This window comes from Mycteria americana, chromosome 2 (assembly GCF_035582795.1).
Source record: "Mycteria americana isolate JAX WOST 10 ecotype Jacksonville Zoo and Gardens chromosome 2, USCA_MyAme_1.0, whole genome shotgun sequence".
NCBI classification, from domain to species: domain Eukaryota; kingdom Metazoa; phylum Chordata; class Aves; order Ciconiiformes; family Ciconiidae; genus Mycteria; species Mycteria americana.
In genome coordinates, this window is record NC_134366.1 from 432,895 (window position 1) to 448,319 (window position 15,425).

At 64.6% G+C, this 15,425-nt stretch overlaps 1 protein-coding gene across 1 annotated transcript; it reads left to right on the top strand.

Moving 5' to 3' along the window:
- The first annotated feature begins 116 nt into the window (after window positions 1-116).
- On the top strand, window positions 117-15,371 carry FASTK (Fas activated serine/threonine kinase). Its single transcript, XM_075492090.1, has 10 exons — window positions 117-440; window positions 1,171-1,783; window positions 3,663-4,133; window positions 4,733-4,881; window positions 5,128-5,344; window positions 5,543-5,702; window positions 6,372-6,463; window positions 6,880-7,516; window positions 7,892-8,006; window positions 14,747-15,371. The coding sequence occupies exons 2-10, from the start codon at window positions 1,216-1,218 to the stop codon at window positions 14,831-14,833; spliced, it is 2,496 nt and encodes an 831-aa protein (XP_075348205.1). The 5' UTR covers window positions 117-440; window positions 1,171-1,215; the 3' UTR covers window positions 14,834-15,371.
- The last annotated feature ends 54 nt before the right edge of the window (window positions 15,372-15,425 follow it).

Sequence of the window (15,425 nt, forward strand, 5' to 3'; positions counted from 1 at the left end):
TGCGAACGGCCGCGGCCTCCCGGCTCTGCTGCGCCGCGGGGGGGGGGACGGGACGGGACCGGGGCGGGGGGCGGGGCTCCGGGGCGGGGGGCGGGGCTTCCCCGGCGGCGCGCTCCCAGCGGCGGCGCGCGGGGCGGGGCCAGCGCCTCGGGCCACGCGTTCCGCAGGGCCGCAGCGCGCCTGCGCCGGCGGAGCCGCCCCGCCCCTTCGCGAGGCGCTCGCTCATTGGAGGGCGGGCGGCGGCTGTTTACTCGCGCCGCTACGCACGCTGCCTGAGCCCGCGCGCCCGGCTCCGCCCCCGGAAGTGTGGGCCGCGCGGGGGGCGGGGCCGCGGCGTCCCTCGGCCCTGCGGGGGCTGTCGGGAAGATGGCGGACTCGGTGTCCGGGCGGTGCTGAGCGGCCGGGGCGGCGGCGGGTCCCAGCGCGGCCGCGAGCGCCATGTAGGGCCGGGCCGGGGCCGGGAGCCGGGCGGGACCAGGGGCGGGGCGCGGGCCGGGCACCGCGGGGCTCGGCCGGGCCGGAGGGGTGGGGATGGGGGCCCCCGGGGGTGGGGGCCTGGGTGGGCCGGGTGTCGCGGTTCCGGTGCGGCCCAGCCCGGCGCGAGGGTCCGGGTACCGGGGGAGGAGCGCTCAGTGCGGCCCGGGGGGTCCGGGTACTGTGGGAGGAGCGCTCAGTGCGGCCCGGGGGTCCGGGTACCGGGGGAGGGGCGCTCAGTGGGGTCCGGGTACTGGGGGAGGGGCGCTCAGTGCGGCCCGGGGGTCCCGGCACGGGGGGGTGGGGGGGAGATCGGGGCGGCCCGGGGGTCCCGGCATCGGGCGGGGATCTGTGTGTACCGGCGCTCCTGGGACAAGGGGGATCTGCGAGCCGGGGGCCCCGGGAGAGGGGAGGGGCTGCGTGGGCCACAGGGTGGGGACGCCTGTGCGGGCCGGGGATCCCGGACAACGCGGCTCGTGTGGGCCAGGGGACCTCGGGCCGGGCGGCCTGGGCAGGGTGGGCGTCCCGGTACCAGGGGACCTCAGAAGAGGGGGCTGTGTGGGCCAGGTACCCCCGGACCGGGGCGGATCCGTGCGGGTGGGGGGTCCCAGTGTGGGCTCCGTGTGTCCCTTGCTGGCTGCAGCCGTCCCAGAGGCATGAGCTCGCCACCCCCTCATCCCCCCCTCTTGTCCCCAGGGTCTCCCGGTTCTCCGAAGCCTCTCGAGCCGCCCTGCCCTCACCATGCTGCGCCTGCTGCCATGGCTCCGTGCTCTGACCCGAGAGAGCGTGCGGCCCGGAGTCCTGCAGGGCCTGGCTGCTGGTGACAGGAGCGGGGCCGGGATGTATCCCGCCTGCTACTGTGCAGGCAAAGCTAAGCAGCGGGCTGTGCTGCTGCCCCTGGACCCCTACGGCCATGGGCTGCTGCACACCTTTCCCCCGGACGCCTACAGGACTCGAGGCCATGGCAAGAGGAAGAGCTGGAACTTCATCCACGAGAAGATGAGTTATGACACCTTCTTCACAATGAAGCGTCTGATAGAGCGCTCGCGCAGTGTGGGGGAAGTGCTGCGGTGGGTCACGCAGAACCCCAGCAAGGTGTCCGCCAGCCACTACCCCATCGCCCTGCACAAGCTGGGCCAGCTCTTGCAGCAGCAGCAGGGCCAGGCCGCGGTGAACGGGGAGAGCCGCGGGCCCGGCCACATGCTGGAGCAGCCGGAGTTTCAGACTCTCTGTCAGGCCATCATCAGCGGCTGCTCCAAGTTCGATAACTTCAGCATCGTCAACTGCCTGTATGCCGCTGCCGCGCTGGGTGAGTGTCCCGGGCTGCCGGCATCTGCCTGCGTGGGGTTGCCCACAGCAGAGGGGGGAGGCAGGCAGGGCAGTGGGACACGGGCCGGTGCTTGGGTTTGTGAGGTGAAAGGAGAGCTTGCTGGTCCGGCTGCCACGGAAGGAGGAAGGACGTACCGGAACAGGAGCCGGTGTCTGGGTTTGTGTGTGGATTTACACGTGGTGGTGGCTTTGTGCCAGACGGAGTTGTGCCCTTTAAAGGAGGAGGCTCTGCTTGGGATACGCAGCAGGAAGGGAGTGAGGTGGACTGACTGCGCCGGGGGGGCCGGGCCGGCTGTGGCACCTGGCATGTCGGCCCGAAGGGCAGCCGAAGCGGTGGCCAGCACTGCCTGGCAGGATCGGGATAAACTGCTCCTTGAGTTTTGTTCCAGTCCTTGAAATCAGCAAACATCTGAGCGTCGAAGTGTGAGACACGAGATCTTGGCTGAACCCTTTGCAAGCCCTGAGCCCTCTGTCAGTGGGAGCTTAATATTCAGGAGAAAAGGTTCAGGCCGGTTTGGGTTCCAGAGGCCATGTCCCGGGGGGCTCCCCCTTCACTGGGCTGGGGTCCCCAAGGGCCCCGCAGGTTCTCCCTGAGGAAGGGGATCGCGTCTGGCAGTTGCCTGTGGCAGCAGGTGCCTGCCCTCCCCGCCCCAGCGGGTCCTGCCGGCCCTGCGCTCCTCTGTCCCACGCGCACGGTTCCTGCCCTCGCGTTTGCTTTTTTTTTTCCGCCGCAGCTGCACGCTGGGCTGAGGCCTCGGCCGAGCCGCGTACGGAGACACCCGGTCCCTGCCGTGGGTTGATGCAGTAACTCTAGATCCCGCTGAAGGGGAGGGGGGGAGAAGTTTCTGCTGTTCCCCCCTCTGTCTCACGGCGCCTTGTGTTTGTTGACACTGAACTCTGGGCTGCCAGGCGCCTCTCCCCTCCGCTGCGCTCCCCCCGGCCTGCTCTGGTTTTGACCCACACTTTGTTCTCCGTCAGTCGCCCTTCCCTGCTCACCACGCTTACCCGCTCATTAATAAAAATGCTAACCTGCCTTTTTGAGGTCTTTTTAAGGAACAAAGCAACTGCTCAGACCAATTCTTCACTTTCCACCTTCTGACTGATTTTTGATTAATGACAAAACGCAGCAACTTACCCCATGCTGCCTAAGTTGCTTTAAAGCCCTTTTGAAAATTGAAATCTTGTCAGCTGGCTTAGGAGACCAGTGGGCTACCAGGGCCTCATACAGTGCGTAACGCTTCATGCACCTCCTGAAAATATCTCTCCTGACACGCGAGGGATGGCCTTTGCCTTTTCTCGTACCCACACTGTGTGCCTGGCCCCTTGTCTTTCCGTGGTTGAATAATACGTCCAGAGTTGAAGGAAAGTATTTCCCCCAGGAGCCCAGTTTGAAGGAGTAAAGCTAAACTAGAGAAGGGGAGAAGGTTAGACACGTGGAAGGTTTAACTCCTGTCGTACACGGACAGTTTTTATTGTGGTAATGTGATGGTGTCGTACTTGTTTTCCAACCAAAACTTTCTTTTGAAGTCATTTTTGAGGTATTATTTATCTTTAGGAAGTTTGAGACTTAAGAAACAGACCTTGCTTTTGCGGAGGAACTAAAGGACTTCCATTTTGGTGGAGTGGGTAGGAATAATCCAGCGGCTCCAGGTGACTTTTTCCGCGGTGTAGATGCACTGATGTTCTGGTCAGGCTTTGCTAAACCGGTCCTCTTTCTTTTCTCATCTCTGGTTTGATCACCAACACGGCAAACCTGTCCTCCTCCGGCTGTAGTCTCGTGCCCGAGCTTAGGAGGACAGTTGTGCCTAGTGAAGAGGAGAGGCGGGGTCTGGGCGTCCCTAATCCCTTCCCTGTCGCAGGCCTGCCTGGGGAATCGCCGCTGGTGCGAGTGCTGGAGGACGAATCCCGGAGCCGCCTGGGCCGCTTCAACCAGAAGGATGTCTCCATGGTCTTCAGCAGCGTGATGAGGCTGCACCCGTCCAGCCCCCACCCCCTGGTCGAGTCTTGCCTCAGCAGTTTGGAGCGGCACCTGGAGAAGGAACGCCACCCCCAGACCCTCTTCCTGCTCCTCTCCTACTACCGGCTGCGGGCGCAGGCGCTGCAGGGACACCCGGCCTCCGACCAGCAGCTGATCAACAACCGCAAGATCCTGCGCCTCGTCAGGCACACGCTGGGGCAAGTGAGTGCCATGCGGGAGCACGAGCTGGCCCTCTTGGACGAGATGTTGGCTCTGTGCGCCCAGGAGGCGAACAACAAGGCCCTGGAGGCCATCTTCAGCTCTCAGCTCTTCTACGAGAACCGCCAAGAGCGATTCATCCGCAGTATGGCAGGTGAGGGCAGGGTCTGCCCAGGCAGGGTCCCAGCCTTGCCCACTGTGTGAGCCTCTTCCCCGGCGCGGGGTGCGCTGGGCTCTGTCCGTGCACTTGGCAGCCTTGGAGCCTCCTTTCTTGGCCCCAGAGGACATCTGGGTTTGTGGCAGCGCCAGCTGGGGCTGTGCAGAGCACCAGGGCCTGCAGCGGTGGAGGCCGGAGCAGGAGATGCTCTGCATTACGGCCACCCTGTCACTGGCTTCCCAGCCTAGCCCTTCCAGGGGCTGTGAGCCTACCTTACCGCAAGACTGGGAGCAGGCTGGTTTCGGTGGGGTTTCTACAGAAGGGCCCCCATTCTGCGCATGTTCTGGCTGCGCTCCAGCTGTGCCTGCTGGGTGGACAGGACAGGAATCTGCCCCAGCCGCTCACAAGCCCCGTAACTTGATGGTTTTGGAAGCCTTCTGGGTTTCAGGAGAGATGGCTCTGCTGCCCAGGCCTTGGTATCTCCCGCCTGCCTGCACTGCCTTTCCTGCCCAGGCTGTAGTGGCTTCTGGAGAGCTGCAGTTCGGACAGAGCCAGGCCCCTCTGACGGATACCCCGCTGTGGTTTGCTCTGTGCAGAGTGGCTCCCCAGGAAGGCAGAGAACCTTACCCCCTACACCATGGCCCTCATTGCCAAGTACGTGGCCCGGCACCGGCTGCGTGAGCCACGGCTGCTCGATACCATCGCGAACTTTCTCCTGAAGCGTGGGGAGCAGCTCGACAGCAAGGTGAGCGTCCTCCCCGGTCTGCGGGGAACGCCTGGGGCTGGCTCTGGGGCTGCCCCGGTGCTGGGGGAAACCGCGTCCCTTCTCTGCCATCAGGCTGGGGCATCTCGCTGGGGACCGACCGGGGTGTGCCCTGGTCCTTACGGGTTGTGAGAGCCTGTTTCTGCCCAGCTCTGGGCAGGCCTGGGCCTGGCCTGGCCTTCGTCCCGCTGCCTGGCCTGGCCCGACTCCCTCTCCTCCTGCCTGCAGGTGATCCAGAAGCTGGTGTTTCCCTTCAGCCGCATGAATTACCGCCCGTCCAACCACAGCGAGCTCTTCCCCAAGCTGGAGGCCATCCTGGAGCAGAAAGCCGGCAGCTCGCCCCTGGCGACCGTCAACATCCTCATGTCCATGTTTCAGCTTAGCCACTTCCCCCAGACTGTCCTGCACCAAGTCTTCTCCCCAGCCTTCATCACCAATGTTATGAGTATGTCGGCCCTTTTCCAGGGGGAACCCAGCCGTTAAAGCTCGGGGCTGGGGCGGAGGTGGATTTTGAGAACATTGGGCGGAACAGGCTTCCCCTGGGAGCGCAGGACCCCCTTGCTGGCCGTCAGCCCCCCCGGGAGTGTGGCTGGGCGAGGAGGGGCTCCCAGGCGGCACCCAGCCAGCCCTCCTCTCCCCGCAGGCAGCCCCTACGCGCTGATCGTGCGCCGCTACCTCTCGCTGCTGGACGCGGCGGTGGAGCTGGAGTTCCGCGATTACAGCGGCCCGCGCCTCGACCCGCGCTACCGCGTCCTCATGTTCGAGCACGCCCTGACGGCCGACGAGGCCAACAGAAAGTACAGGTCAGTGGCGGGGACAGGCGGCGCGCTGGGGAGGGGACGGCCGCCCTGGGGCGGGAGGGCGTGGCTGGGAGCGCGGTGTGCTGGGCACCCGGCCGCCTGTCCCTCGCAGGTGGGCAGCGTGGTGTCGCTTGGGACGCAGGGTCCGTGACCTTGGTCTGGCAGGATCCAGCCGAGGACAGTGCCGGGGTAAAGGCCCGTACGTGAGCTCCAAAGCCTGTAGAGGAGCAATAAAGAATCATAGAATCACTTAGGTTGGAAAAGACCCTTAAGATCGAGTCCAACCGCAAACCTAACGCTGCCAAGCCCACCACTAAACCACGTCCCTAGGCGCCACGTCTACACGTCTTTTAAATACCCCCAGGGATGGTGACTCAACCACTTCCCTGGGCAGCCTGCTCCAGTGCTTGGCAACCCTTTCGGTGAAGAAGAATGTGCTGTTGGTGTAGGGATATCGGGAGGAGCTTTTCTGCTGAATGAGCTGAAGCGTGTCCCCTCCTTGACCCGGAACAGCAGAGCCCAAAGCCAAAAGCCTTCCTTATTTCTCGCTCCCAGGGGCCTCCGTGTCTCTGGGCAGATGTGCTCCGAGGGAGCACGCGGGTTGGCAGTGCTCGAGGGGGCAGGCTGGGGGTCCTCCCCGGTGCGTCCTCTGACTCTTCTTTTTCCCCTCAGCTACAAGGGGCTGGTGGCCGAGGCCCTGCGGCAGCTGGTGGGAGAAGAATGCTATCGGCAGGATGAGGTGCTGCCCCCAGGATACTGCACAGGTAGCCTGGCTGGGCACCCCACTTCGGGGCAGGGCCGTGGCCCTGCGGAGCGGGACTGGCAGTGGGGACTGGGGGGCTCTGGGGCAGCAGAAGCCCTGCGGCTGCCTGGGTGCTCGGGGAGGCCCGAGGGTGGGAGGTTATTCGGGGCAGAACTAGATTTGGCTGCTTTGTCACCACCTTCCCTGTGACATCGCCTTCCCCGGCGCTTCAGGACGAAGCTCCCTGAGCCGCCCCCGCCACGGGAGGGCTCAGCTGGGCCAGTGCCGCGGGGGAACGGGGGATCCCCTCTGCGCTCCCGTCTGCTGGGCTGTCTGGCACAGCGTCTCCCACCCTGGGGCACGCGGGGTCCCCAGGCCCACGTCCCAGCAGTAGGGGGGTCTCGAGGCCCGGTGCTGATCTGTGTTCTCTCTCTGCAGACTTTCTGCTGTGGATTAACCGCTCGGGCACTGTGCTGCCTCTCTCCCGCGTCCCTGCGGCTTCCAAGGCTCCCTCTGCCCACACTACAACGTCCCCTGCCGCCATTTCCTTGCGCTCAAGCGTCCTGGCCCTCACCTCGGACTTGCAGGACTTTGCCCCGTTTGCTCCAGAGACACCAAGCAGCCCCCCGGGCTCCCGGGAGAGCAACCTGGCCGGGCGGTTCCTACCCACGCTTTGCCCTGCCCCGGGGGGCCCCTGCTACCAGCCCCCCTCAGACTATTACTGTGGCCTGAGCAAAGAGTCTTCCCTGGAGAGCCAGGGCAGCTCCACCTTAAGCAGCCCTTCCGAGTGCCTCTCCGCGCAGCCGGCTGGCACCCCTGACTGCTCGCCCAGGGGCAGCTCCGCAGCCACCCTCTTCCAGTTCCCCATCGGCAAGATTCTGGAGGAGGAGGAGGAGGCGACCGCCGGCTGCCCTGGGCACGATCACAACTGCTTCCAGGGGGAGCAGGCCCAGGAGGAACCGGAGGAAAGGAGCCCACCCCCCAGCGAGGACGCCTGCCCTCCGCCCTCTCCATGCCGGCCCAGCCCCAAGCGAGGGCCAGGCGAGGGGCCGCAGGGAGCTGAGGAGATTCAGAGGTACCGAGCAGGGCCGCTCCGTGTCCCCGCTCCCTTCCCGTGGGACAGCTGCCCTGGGCCTGCGCCAGCGCAGGCTTCAGCTTCTGCCCCCCAGCAGTCGGCCCCGGCCCCCTCCTGGCCCGCGCCGTCAGGGGCCCGGCGGCAGCGCGGGCTGCGCTGCAGGGACCCCTGTCCCCGCCGCCCTGGGGTGCCGCGCGTCCCAGCCCGGCTACGGCTGCCCCTGCCGCCGGCCGGGCGCGGGGGGGCGGGGGGTGCTGCCCTTCGTCCTCCGGTATTCTGGGGACCGGGCGGGGGTGAGGCTGCTGCCGGGGTGCTGCCCGCAGCGTCTGTGGCGTGGGGTAATGCCGCCCTCCTCCCCTGCTCTGTCCTCTGCAGGGTGGTGCTGTCGGTCAATGACAAATGGCATTACTGCCAGAACTCCGACATACTGGTGGGCTCGCGAGCCATGAGGGACAGGCACTTGCGACTGCTGGGCTACTGTCTGGTTCAGGTAAGCAGGGAGCTGCTCCCTTCCCGTCCCGTCCCATCCCCTCCTCCCCCCGGCAGAAACTGCCCGTGGCCATGCAGTGAGATGGTCTCCAGGCTGCAGAGCTGGCATCCCCACTGTAAACACGCCCGATGGGAGCCGTCCTTCCACACTTGCTGCTTGTGAGAGGAAGCAGTGACTCATCCTCATGGCTCCTCTTTGCCCACCCCACCCCAAGAGTTTTTCCACGCAGCTGGCGGGCAATACCAGCCCCGGTGCCCTGGTGGAAAGCAGGGGCGAGGGGACGGCCCCTCCTGTCCGTGTCCGCTGGTCCTGCAGGAATCCCACCCTACCGGTCTGCCGCCTGAGCCGAGACCCGGCCCACGCGCTGTGCAGGGAGGGGAGAAGGGGAAGCTGCTCGGCCTGGGCTGGGCAGAGTTGGCAGCGGCCGCGTTGGCTGTGGGGCCTTGGAGTGGAAATCAAGTGGGGCCATGGCTCGGCCTGACACCCCGTGCTGTATTTCTGGCTGTCGGTTCTGCAGCGTGCCTCTTGCCGCCGTGGGTGGAGGTGAGGCGAGGCGAACCTCCCTGCGGTGCCCGTTTCGGAGCCCTGGCCTCTTCGGTTGCAGCCTCTGGCTGGTCTGTGGTGAGAGCTGTGGACGGAGAAGCCCTCGAGGCTTCACCGCCGCCTTCACGATTGTCTTCAGATTTCCTTGGAAACTTCAGATGTTGTTTTAAGGTGTGCACCTTCTACAAGACTATTGTAGGGGTGATTTCTAGCTTGAGGATAGATCTTTCTGAGGAAAACAACTCAGAAACGCAGGCCTCTGATCCCTGTTTACTTTTCCACTTCAGAGGTCACCTGAATTACAGTCATAGATCTACCAAGCAGTCCCATAACCGTTTCTTAAAGCTTCTTACCTCCCCTGCTGCTGACGGCGCAGCGTGCCAACGCGAAGCTCCTCCTAATTTCATAATTTGCAACATACATAGTTCAGAAGTCCTTTGTTTATGCATAGCTTTGGCAGTCCTGTGACTCAAGTTGTGATATTTCCTTGGAGATCCTGAATTGCAGAGCAGTGGAGCAGGACCAGCTCTCCTGTGCAGCACACCCTGGGTCTCCCGTGTGCTGGAGCTCAGGACGGGCTGCCCAGGGCTGGCCATGTCCCCAGGCAGCAGCGGGGCCGAGCAGCTTTGTCGCACGGAGGAGGGCTCCCCAGCGCCCGCTGCCAGGCTCGAGGCCGGTGCCACAGGCTCTCGCTCGTGTCTGGGCTCCGGGATGCCCTCGGCTGAGGAGGACGCTTGGCACAGCTGCCTCCGCTCCAAGTTTTGTGCCACCGCATCCGAGAGCCGAGGGCTGCCCCTGCCTGCCTGCCCTGTGCCCAGCACACCCGCGGTGGCCGGGGACTGTGCTCACCCGGTACTTGGCCCAGCTGGGGCGTCCGTGCCCCGTCTCAAACCAGCTCTGGTAACCGTTACCGCTCGGGTCTGTGCCCCTGGCGCGGGTCGGGGCTGCTGCGGGAGGCTGGGACCAGCAGCCCAACGGGGTCTCTGAGGAGCAAGGCAGAATGGGCGGGGGTGCAGGCAAGCAAGAGCGTGCTCCTGCTCCCAGCGTGCACAGGATCAGGCGCTCTGTCCGGCAGCGCGCGGTTAGGCGTGACCGAGGCTGCAGGAGCTCTCCCCCTCCGCTCAGGTTGCCTGATCGTCGTGCAGCTGCCGGTGTGGTTAGCTCCTGCCGCATGCGTGGGAACAGGCGCTCTGGTCCCATCCCCTCTAGTCCCTCTCCAGCAGCAGACAGTGGCAGATCGTTAGAAAATGAGTCAGAAGTGGATCGTGGATAGTCCAAGGACTCCCGCACCAGAGCGTGTGTCTGGACAGCTGTGTTTAATCACCCTGATGGACCTCTTCTCCGTGAGCATTTTGTTCCCCTTTGAGCCTGTTCTTCCACACCTGCAGTGTCTGGTGCCAACAAGCTCCAGGCAGTTCTACCTGCAACAAGCTCTGTTTGTTTTAAACCTGCTGTCTGGTCAGCCGACATGGTGCTGCCGGGTCTGGTACCGTGAGGGAGCGAAGAGCAGCTCTGCGGTTACCTTCTTCTATGCTTGTGGTTCCAGAGGTCGCTTCCCTTTGGCCACCCCTTTAAGATGAAGAACCCCAGGCAGTTCAGCTTCTTCCTGAGTTGAAGCTGCTTCACAGCTCGGTGGTTGTTCTTGCTCTTCTCATTTGAGGTTTATTTCCTGTTCTTCTGATACCTCTACGGAATCGCAGAGTAGTTGAGGTTAGCCGGGGCCTCTGGGGATCGTGCGGTCCAACCCCAGCTCGGCTAGAGCAGGTTGCTCAGTACCATGTCCAGTCGAGGTCCGAGTGTCTCGGAGATAGGCTGCTTTCTGGGTAACCTGTTCCAGCCAGGCTCAAGGCCGGTGCTGCTTTACCCTCACAGTAAAAGTGGTTTTCCTTATCTTTGGTGGGTGGGGCTTTTTCTTAAGTCTAAATGGGATTTCCTGTGTTTTAGGTTTGTGCCCATTGCCTCCTGCTCTGTCACTGGGTACTGCTAAGAGTCTGGCTCTGTCTTCTTCACAACCTCCCACCGCATATTTGTACATATAGATAAGATGCCCCGATCCTTTTCTTCTCCAGCTCTGTCAGCCTCTTCTCACGTATCATCCTTGTGACCCTGCACTGGACCTGCTCCAGTATGTCCATGTCTTGTTCTGGGAGCCCAGCGCTGGACGCTCCAGACGTGTCTCACCAGTGCTGAGTAGCAGAGAAGGATCGGCTCCCTCAGCCTGCTCGCGGTGCTCTTCCTAATGCAGCCCGGGATGCTGTTGGCCGCCTGTGCTGCAAGCAAGTGCTGCTGGCCGGTGTTCAACTCCTCTGTCAGAACCCTTAGTCCCTTTTCTGTAAAGCCACTTTCCAGCTGGTTGGCCCCAGCCTGTCCTGGTGCACGGGGTTATTCCTCCCTCCCTCCCTGGGCGCAGGACCGGGCCGTTTCTCCAGCCTGTTTAGGTCCTTCTGAACGGCAGAACCAACCTTAGGTCCTTCAGAACGGCACAACGCAACCATCTGGTGTGTCAGCCGCTCCTCCCCGTTTTGTACTGTCTGCAGCCTCGCCGGGGGTGCGCTCGGTCCCATCGTCCAGGTCACTAATGAGGGTGCTAAATGGTGTTGGCCCCGCACGGACTCCTGGCGTATGCTGCTAGTGACTGGGTCCAGCTGGACATCGTGCCTCTGTTCGCAGCTCTTTGAGCCTGGCAGTTTAGCCCTCCTTGTATTTAATTTAAGGCTTTCTCTTGTTGGCTGCTGCGTTGCCGTGTGTCTGCTCGATCGGTGCTGGACTGCCTGTCGTGTCTGGCACGCTGCTAAGCTGTCTGGGTATGTCTGTGACTGTGCCAGGGCATTGCTCCTCCTCGGATGCCGTTGATCTGGTAGCAGCGGCAGGTGTGGATTTGTCAGTGCCTCTGAACAGGGCTTCCTTCCAAGGAAGCCTGCTCCTTCCGAGGCACAGCGAGCGGGGGCAGCCCACGGTGACTGCAAAGGACGTCGCCAGGTCTTGTACCCGGGCCCTTCCTTGCCTCCATCCTCCGGCTGGACCTGCGTGTCGCTTCCACCCTTCTGGCAGGCGGTGGGAGTGCTGTTGTAGGGTCGCCTACCTCAGACCCTCTACTCTGCCCACGGATACTCTGGGTCTCAGCCCTTTCCAAGGTAGATGTTCTTTTTCCTGGTGGCCTGACCTTTTACTGACAGCCAGCTCTTTTCCCTCGGAAGTTTCTAGCTAAGGACATGCTCCTTCCTTCCCAGGATCCTGCCCTGAATAATGGCCGGATTTGCTGTTCCCTCAACCCCTGTCCTGGCTCTGGCACTACTCGCTTCCAGCCTGTTTGGTTGAAGGAGCTTTCTGTGCTCTCGATCCTTCCATAGTGTGAGAAGGGCAGGCCCGCTGGGGAGGCAGACCCCGCAGAGCTGGGCAGTGAGGAAGGGAGCAGGAAGCAGTGGAAGGAGGTGGCTCCATACCAGAACTGCCAGAAACCTTTGATTCAGACCCACCGCAGCCAGGGAACTTGGTCCCTTCTTCCCAGGCAACGTTAGTAGCCTTCTTCAGCCCTGGCCTGCGTGGGACTGTCAGAGAACAGCGCCTGTCTGCAGCCTGTTCACTGTCCTGCGGGCAGCAGGCAGTTTGTCTGTGTTTCCCGCCCCGCTTGCTCATCTGTGATGGTTGCAAACAGGTCCTGGCCCCCATGTAGCACCCGTGTCGGGATCTAGCCTTACCACGGAGTCTCTGTGTCATCTGTGCCAAGTTTTCCCACCCTGTCCCTTCGCCATGCCTACTGTTAGCCCCGTCTCTCAATGAGCTGGTGAGAAAAAGCTTCCTCCTTTGCAGGCAAGCTCCTCTGTGTCGTGATCTGCAGCTCCTGAGGGATGGCAGTGGTGTCTCCAAGCAGCCTTGGATGCTTCTGGTATAGTAGACCACCGCCTTGCCGTGCATGGAGTGCTTCCTGACCCGCAGCTCTCCTGCAGGCCTGCTTTGTGCAGGCTCCTCCAGGGGCCAGGCTCCGGCCCCGCTCTGAGCAGGCGTCTTCACAAACGCAGCCCCTCCAGGGCTCAGGTCTCCTGGAGCCTGTGCACGGTGGAGGGCCAGACACGGCACAGAGCCGAGCGGTCGCTTCCCTGCAGAGGGACGCTTTCCCCCGGCCGTGTCCCAGGCACTGTCTCTCGGCAGGCTGAGGTGCACCAAGGTCGCTGGAGCTGCCTCTCCTCAGGCACAGAGCTCCTCTGCTCAGCCCCGAGGGCTGGAAAGGGCCGGTGAGGTTCTCGGCCAAGAGCTCCCCTGCGTAGCTCCAGCCCCAGCCCCGTGTTGCTGCCTCTCTTGGCAGGATCTCCGGGCCCGAAGGAGAGCTTTTCTTGTGCTTCCTCATTCCCGGGAGGGACGGGGCAGGACTCCTCTTGGGCCTGAGTAGCAAAACGCACCGAGGGCTGGACTGCAGTCGGGGCGTGCACGCGGGTCCTGTTACCACAGCGAGTGCCTTTAGCCCTCTGCTGTGCTGCCAGACAGGGCTGAAGCGGGGGTCAGGGTTCCCCTCGGCCCTGCTCCATGGGCGCTGGTGGTGCCTTCTGGGATGTTGGACCAGCAGAGCCTCCAGCCACCCCAACAAGTTTTGGCCCCCAGGCCCTGCTGCTGATGTGGGGGGAACGCTGGCGGTAGCTGGAGCCTCCTGTTCTTGTCCCTGCGCGTCCCCTCCCGCACGGCGGCAGCAGCGCGGGTTTGCTGGATTCCCCCAGCCTTTGGTGCTCCCAGCCTAGCGCGGGGACGGGCGGGCGTCCCCACAGCCCCACGTGCAGGCTGGAGCAGGGGCTGTCACCACAGGGTGACAAGCCCTGGGTGACAAGCCCTGGGGCGGGAGAGCCTTGAACTGTGAGCGGGCGTTTTTAGAGACGCGCCTGCCGGGTTGCCCCGGAGGGTGGCTGGTACTGAGGGGAGGGACAGGGTCCGGGCCCATGGGTGCGTCTGTCTCGTGGTCGGGGTGGCCCAGGGCTCGTGGCGGCCCAGGGCTCGTGGCGGCCCAGGGCTCGTGGCCCTTCGGCGACACATTTAGCTCTGGCTTGTATTTGCTGTTCAGGGCAGAGAGCGCTCCTGGCTCCGCAGACTGACGTCCGGTTCAGCTTTCCCCTCCCCTCGGCCCCCCATGCCAGCTCCCCTGGGCAACGGGAGGGGTGCTTCCGTTCCGGTTAGCCCCAGTGCCGCCTTTATTTAGCAGACTGTGGTTAAAATGACGTCTTGGGGAAGAAACCGGTATCGGGGCTGGGGTCACTCCTGCAGCCCTTTCTTCTGGTGGGAGGCTGCCGTGGCTCTTCCAGGTGCTGCCCGCTCCCGCGAGGGGTTTCGGAGCCGGAGCGCAGGGTCGGCACGTTTCCCCTGCTCTCCCCTCTCCAGCCTGCTGAGCAAAGGCCCTGCGCCTGCCCTGCCCTCTCCCACCTCTCACCGCTGCGCCTCGGTCTCCGCTGCTGGTTCTTGTCTGAGGGAGGCTGAGGGTGCAGCCGCACCTCTGCCGGGCTCTGCAGCAGGCAGCAGCCTCCGTCCTTCGCCGCGGCAGCGGGCCCCTCCTCTCCCTCGCGCGAAAACCCACCTTGCCCTGGTCTCCCCTCGCCGACGACCCCCGGGCTCCCCCGCCCTGCACGGGGGGAGGGCGGCTGGGTTTTGCTCTTCATCCCTCCCTGCGGGTTGGCGACGGGGGTTCCAGGTTGGGGTGAGGCTTGCGAGCTCCCCTGGCCCCGCGTGTCCTCCCCGTGTCCGCACCTCGCGTGCGCTGGCCCCGGCCGGGCCGCCGCGGGCATCGGGGACGGGGCTGCTTGCGGGTGCTCTCTGCTGCCCGCAGGCGCCGGAGCGGGCAGCTGCCTTCACGGGGCAGCCGGGTTCGGGGTGAAGCCCTGCGAGGGCAGAGCCAGGCGCTCGGGGACTCGCGCTCCCCCGGGAGGCATCGCTGTCGCTGGGCCGTGCCCGGGGATGAGCTGGGCTGGGACGAGCTTCCTCTGCCCGGGGGTGGGGGGGGCCGAGCCGGGGCTTGTCTGCTCCTCCTGTACCCTCCCTCCCCTTGAAGGAACAGCACCGTCCCCCTGCCCCTGACCCTTGGGCAGGGTCCCGAGTCCTGGTTCTTCGCCCCACCGCCACGGACGGCTGTCCCGGGCAGCCTCGGGCTGGGGGCGGTGGCGGCGGTGGCGGTGGCGGTGGTGGTGGAGCTGCTCTGACGGTTTCTCCCCATCCCCTTTCAGCTGCCCTACACGGAGCTGGAGAAGGTGAGTGGCATCGAGGAGGCCAAGCACTACCTGCGGCAGAAGCTGAGGGAGCTGCGCTTCTGAGGGATGGATGCCCGAGTCCTGGGCCCCGGGTGGGGAGGGGGCAGAGCGGGGTGGGTGCCGGCGGGCGCTGCCAGCCCCTTTCCCCTGGGGGTGGGAGATGGAGCTGCCCCCTGTCCCGGGGGGTGCGGGGCTGGGCCGTGGGCACCTGCTCCTCGATGTGGGGCTGGGGTAGTGTGAGATATTTATTGCCGTTAGCGGGGGGAAGGGGTGTGACTTGACTGGTGCGTAGGGGAGTATTTGGGTCTATGCTGCTGGGGGGGGGGGGGGGGGGGGGTCCTCGCTGCCCCCCTGCCCTGGCCCCGTTGCCCCCAGCCCTGCCTGCAAGAGTGGCTGCGGGGGGCCCTGGCCTGGCTTCCCAGCGGCACTGGGGGCGGGGGGGCGTCCCTGTGCCCTCGGCGCCGCGGCTGGGAGGGGGGGCTGGGCCTGGCCCCCACCCGCGGGGTCCCGCGGGGTCTGGGGGGGCTGCGGCAGACCCCGCGCGGGGCAGGGGGCGGGCAGGGCTGCGGCTGTTTGCACAGGGGGCTGCTCCCCGAGCCGGGAGGAGGGGGGTGCTTGGGAAGCGGGGGTTAACTTTACAATAAAACTGGTGAAA

Coding starts and splice junctions, on each gene's coding strand:
- FASTK (XM_075492090.1), top strand. CDS start 1,216: ATGCTGCGCCTGCTGCCATGGCTCCGTGCTCTGACCCGAGAGAGCGTG. Junction 1,784..3,662: donor GTATGCCGCTGCCGCGCTGG/GTGAGTGTCCCG, acceptor TCCCTGTCGCAG/GCCTGCCTGGGGAATCGCCG. Junction 5,703..6,371: donor GAGGCCAACAGAAAGTACAG/GTCAGTGGCGGG, acceptor TTTTCCCCTCAG/CTACAAGGGGCTGGTGGCCG.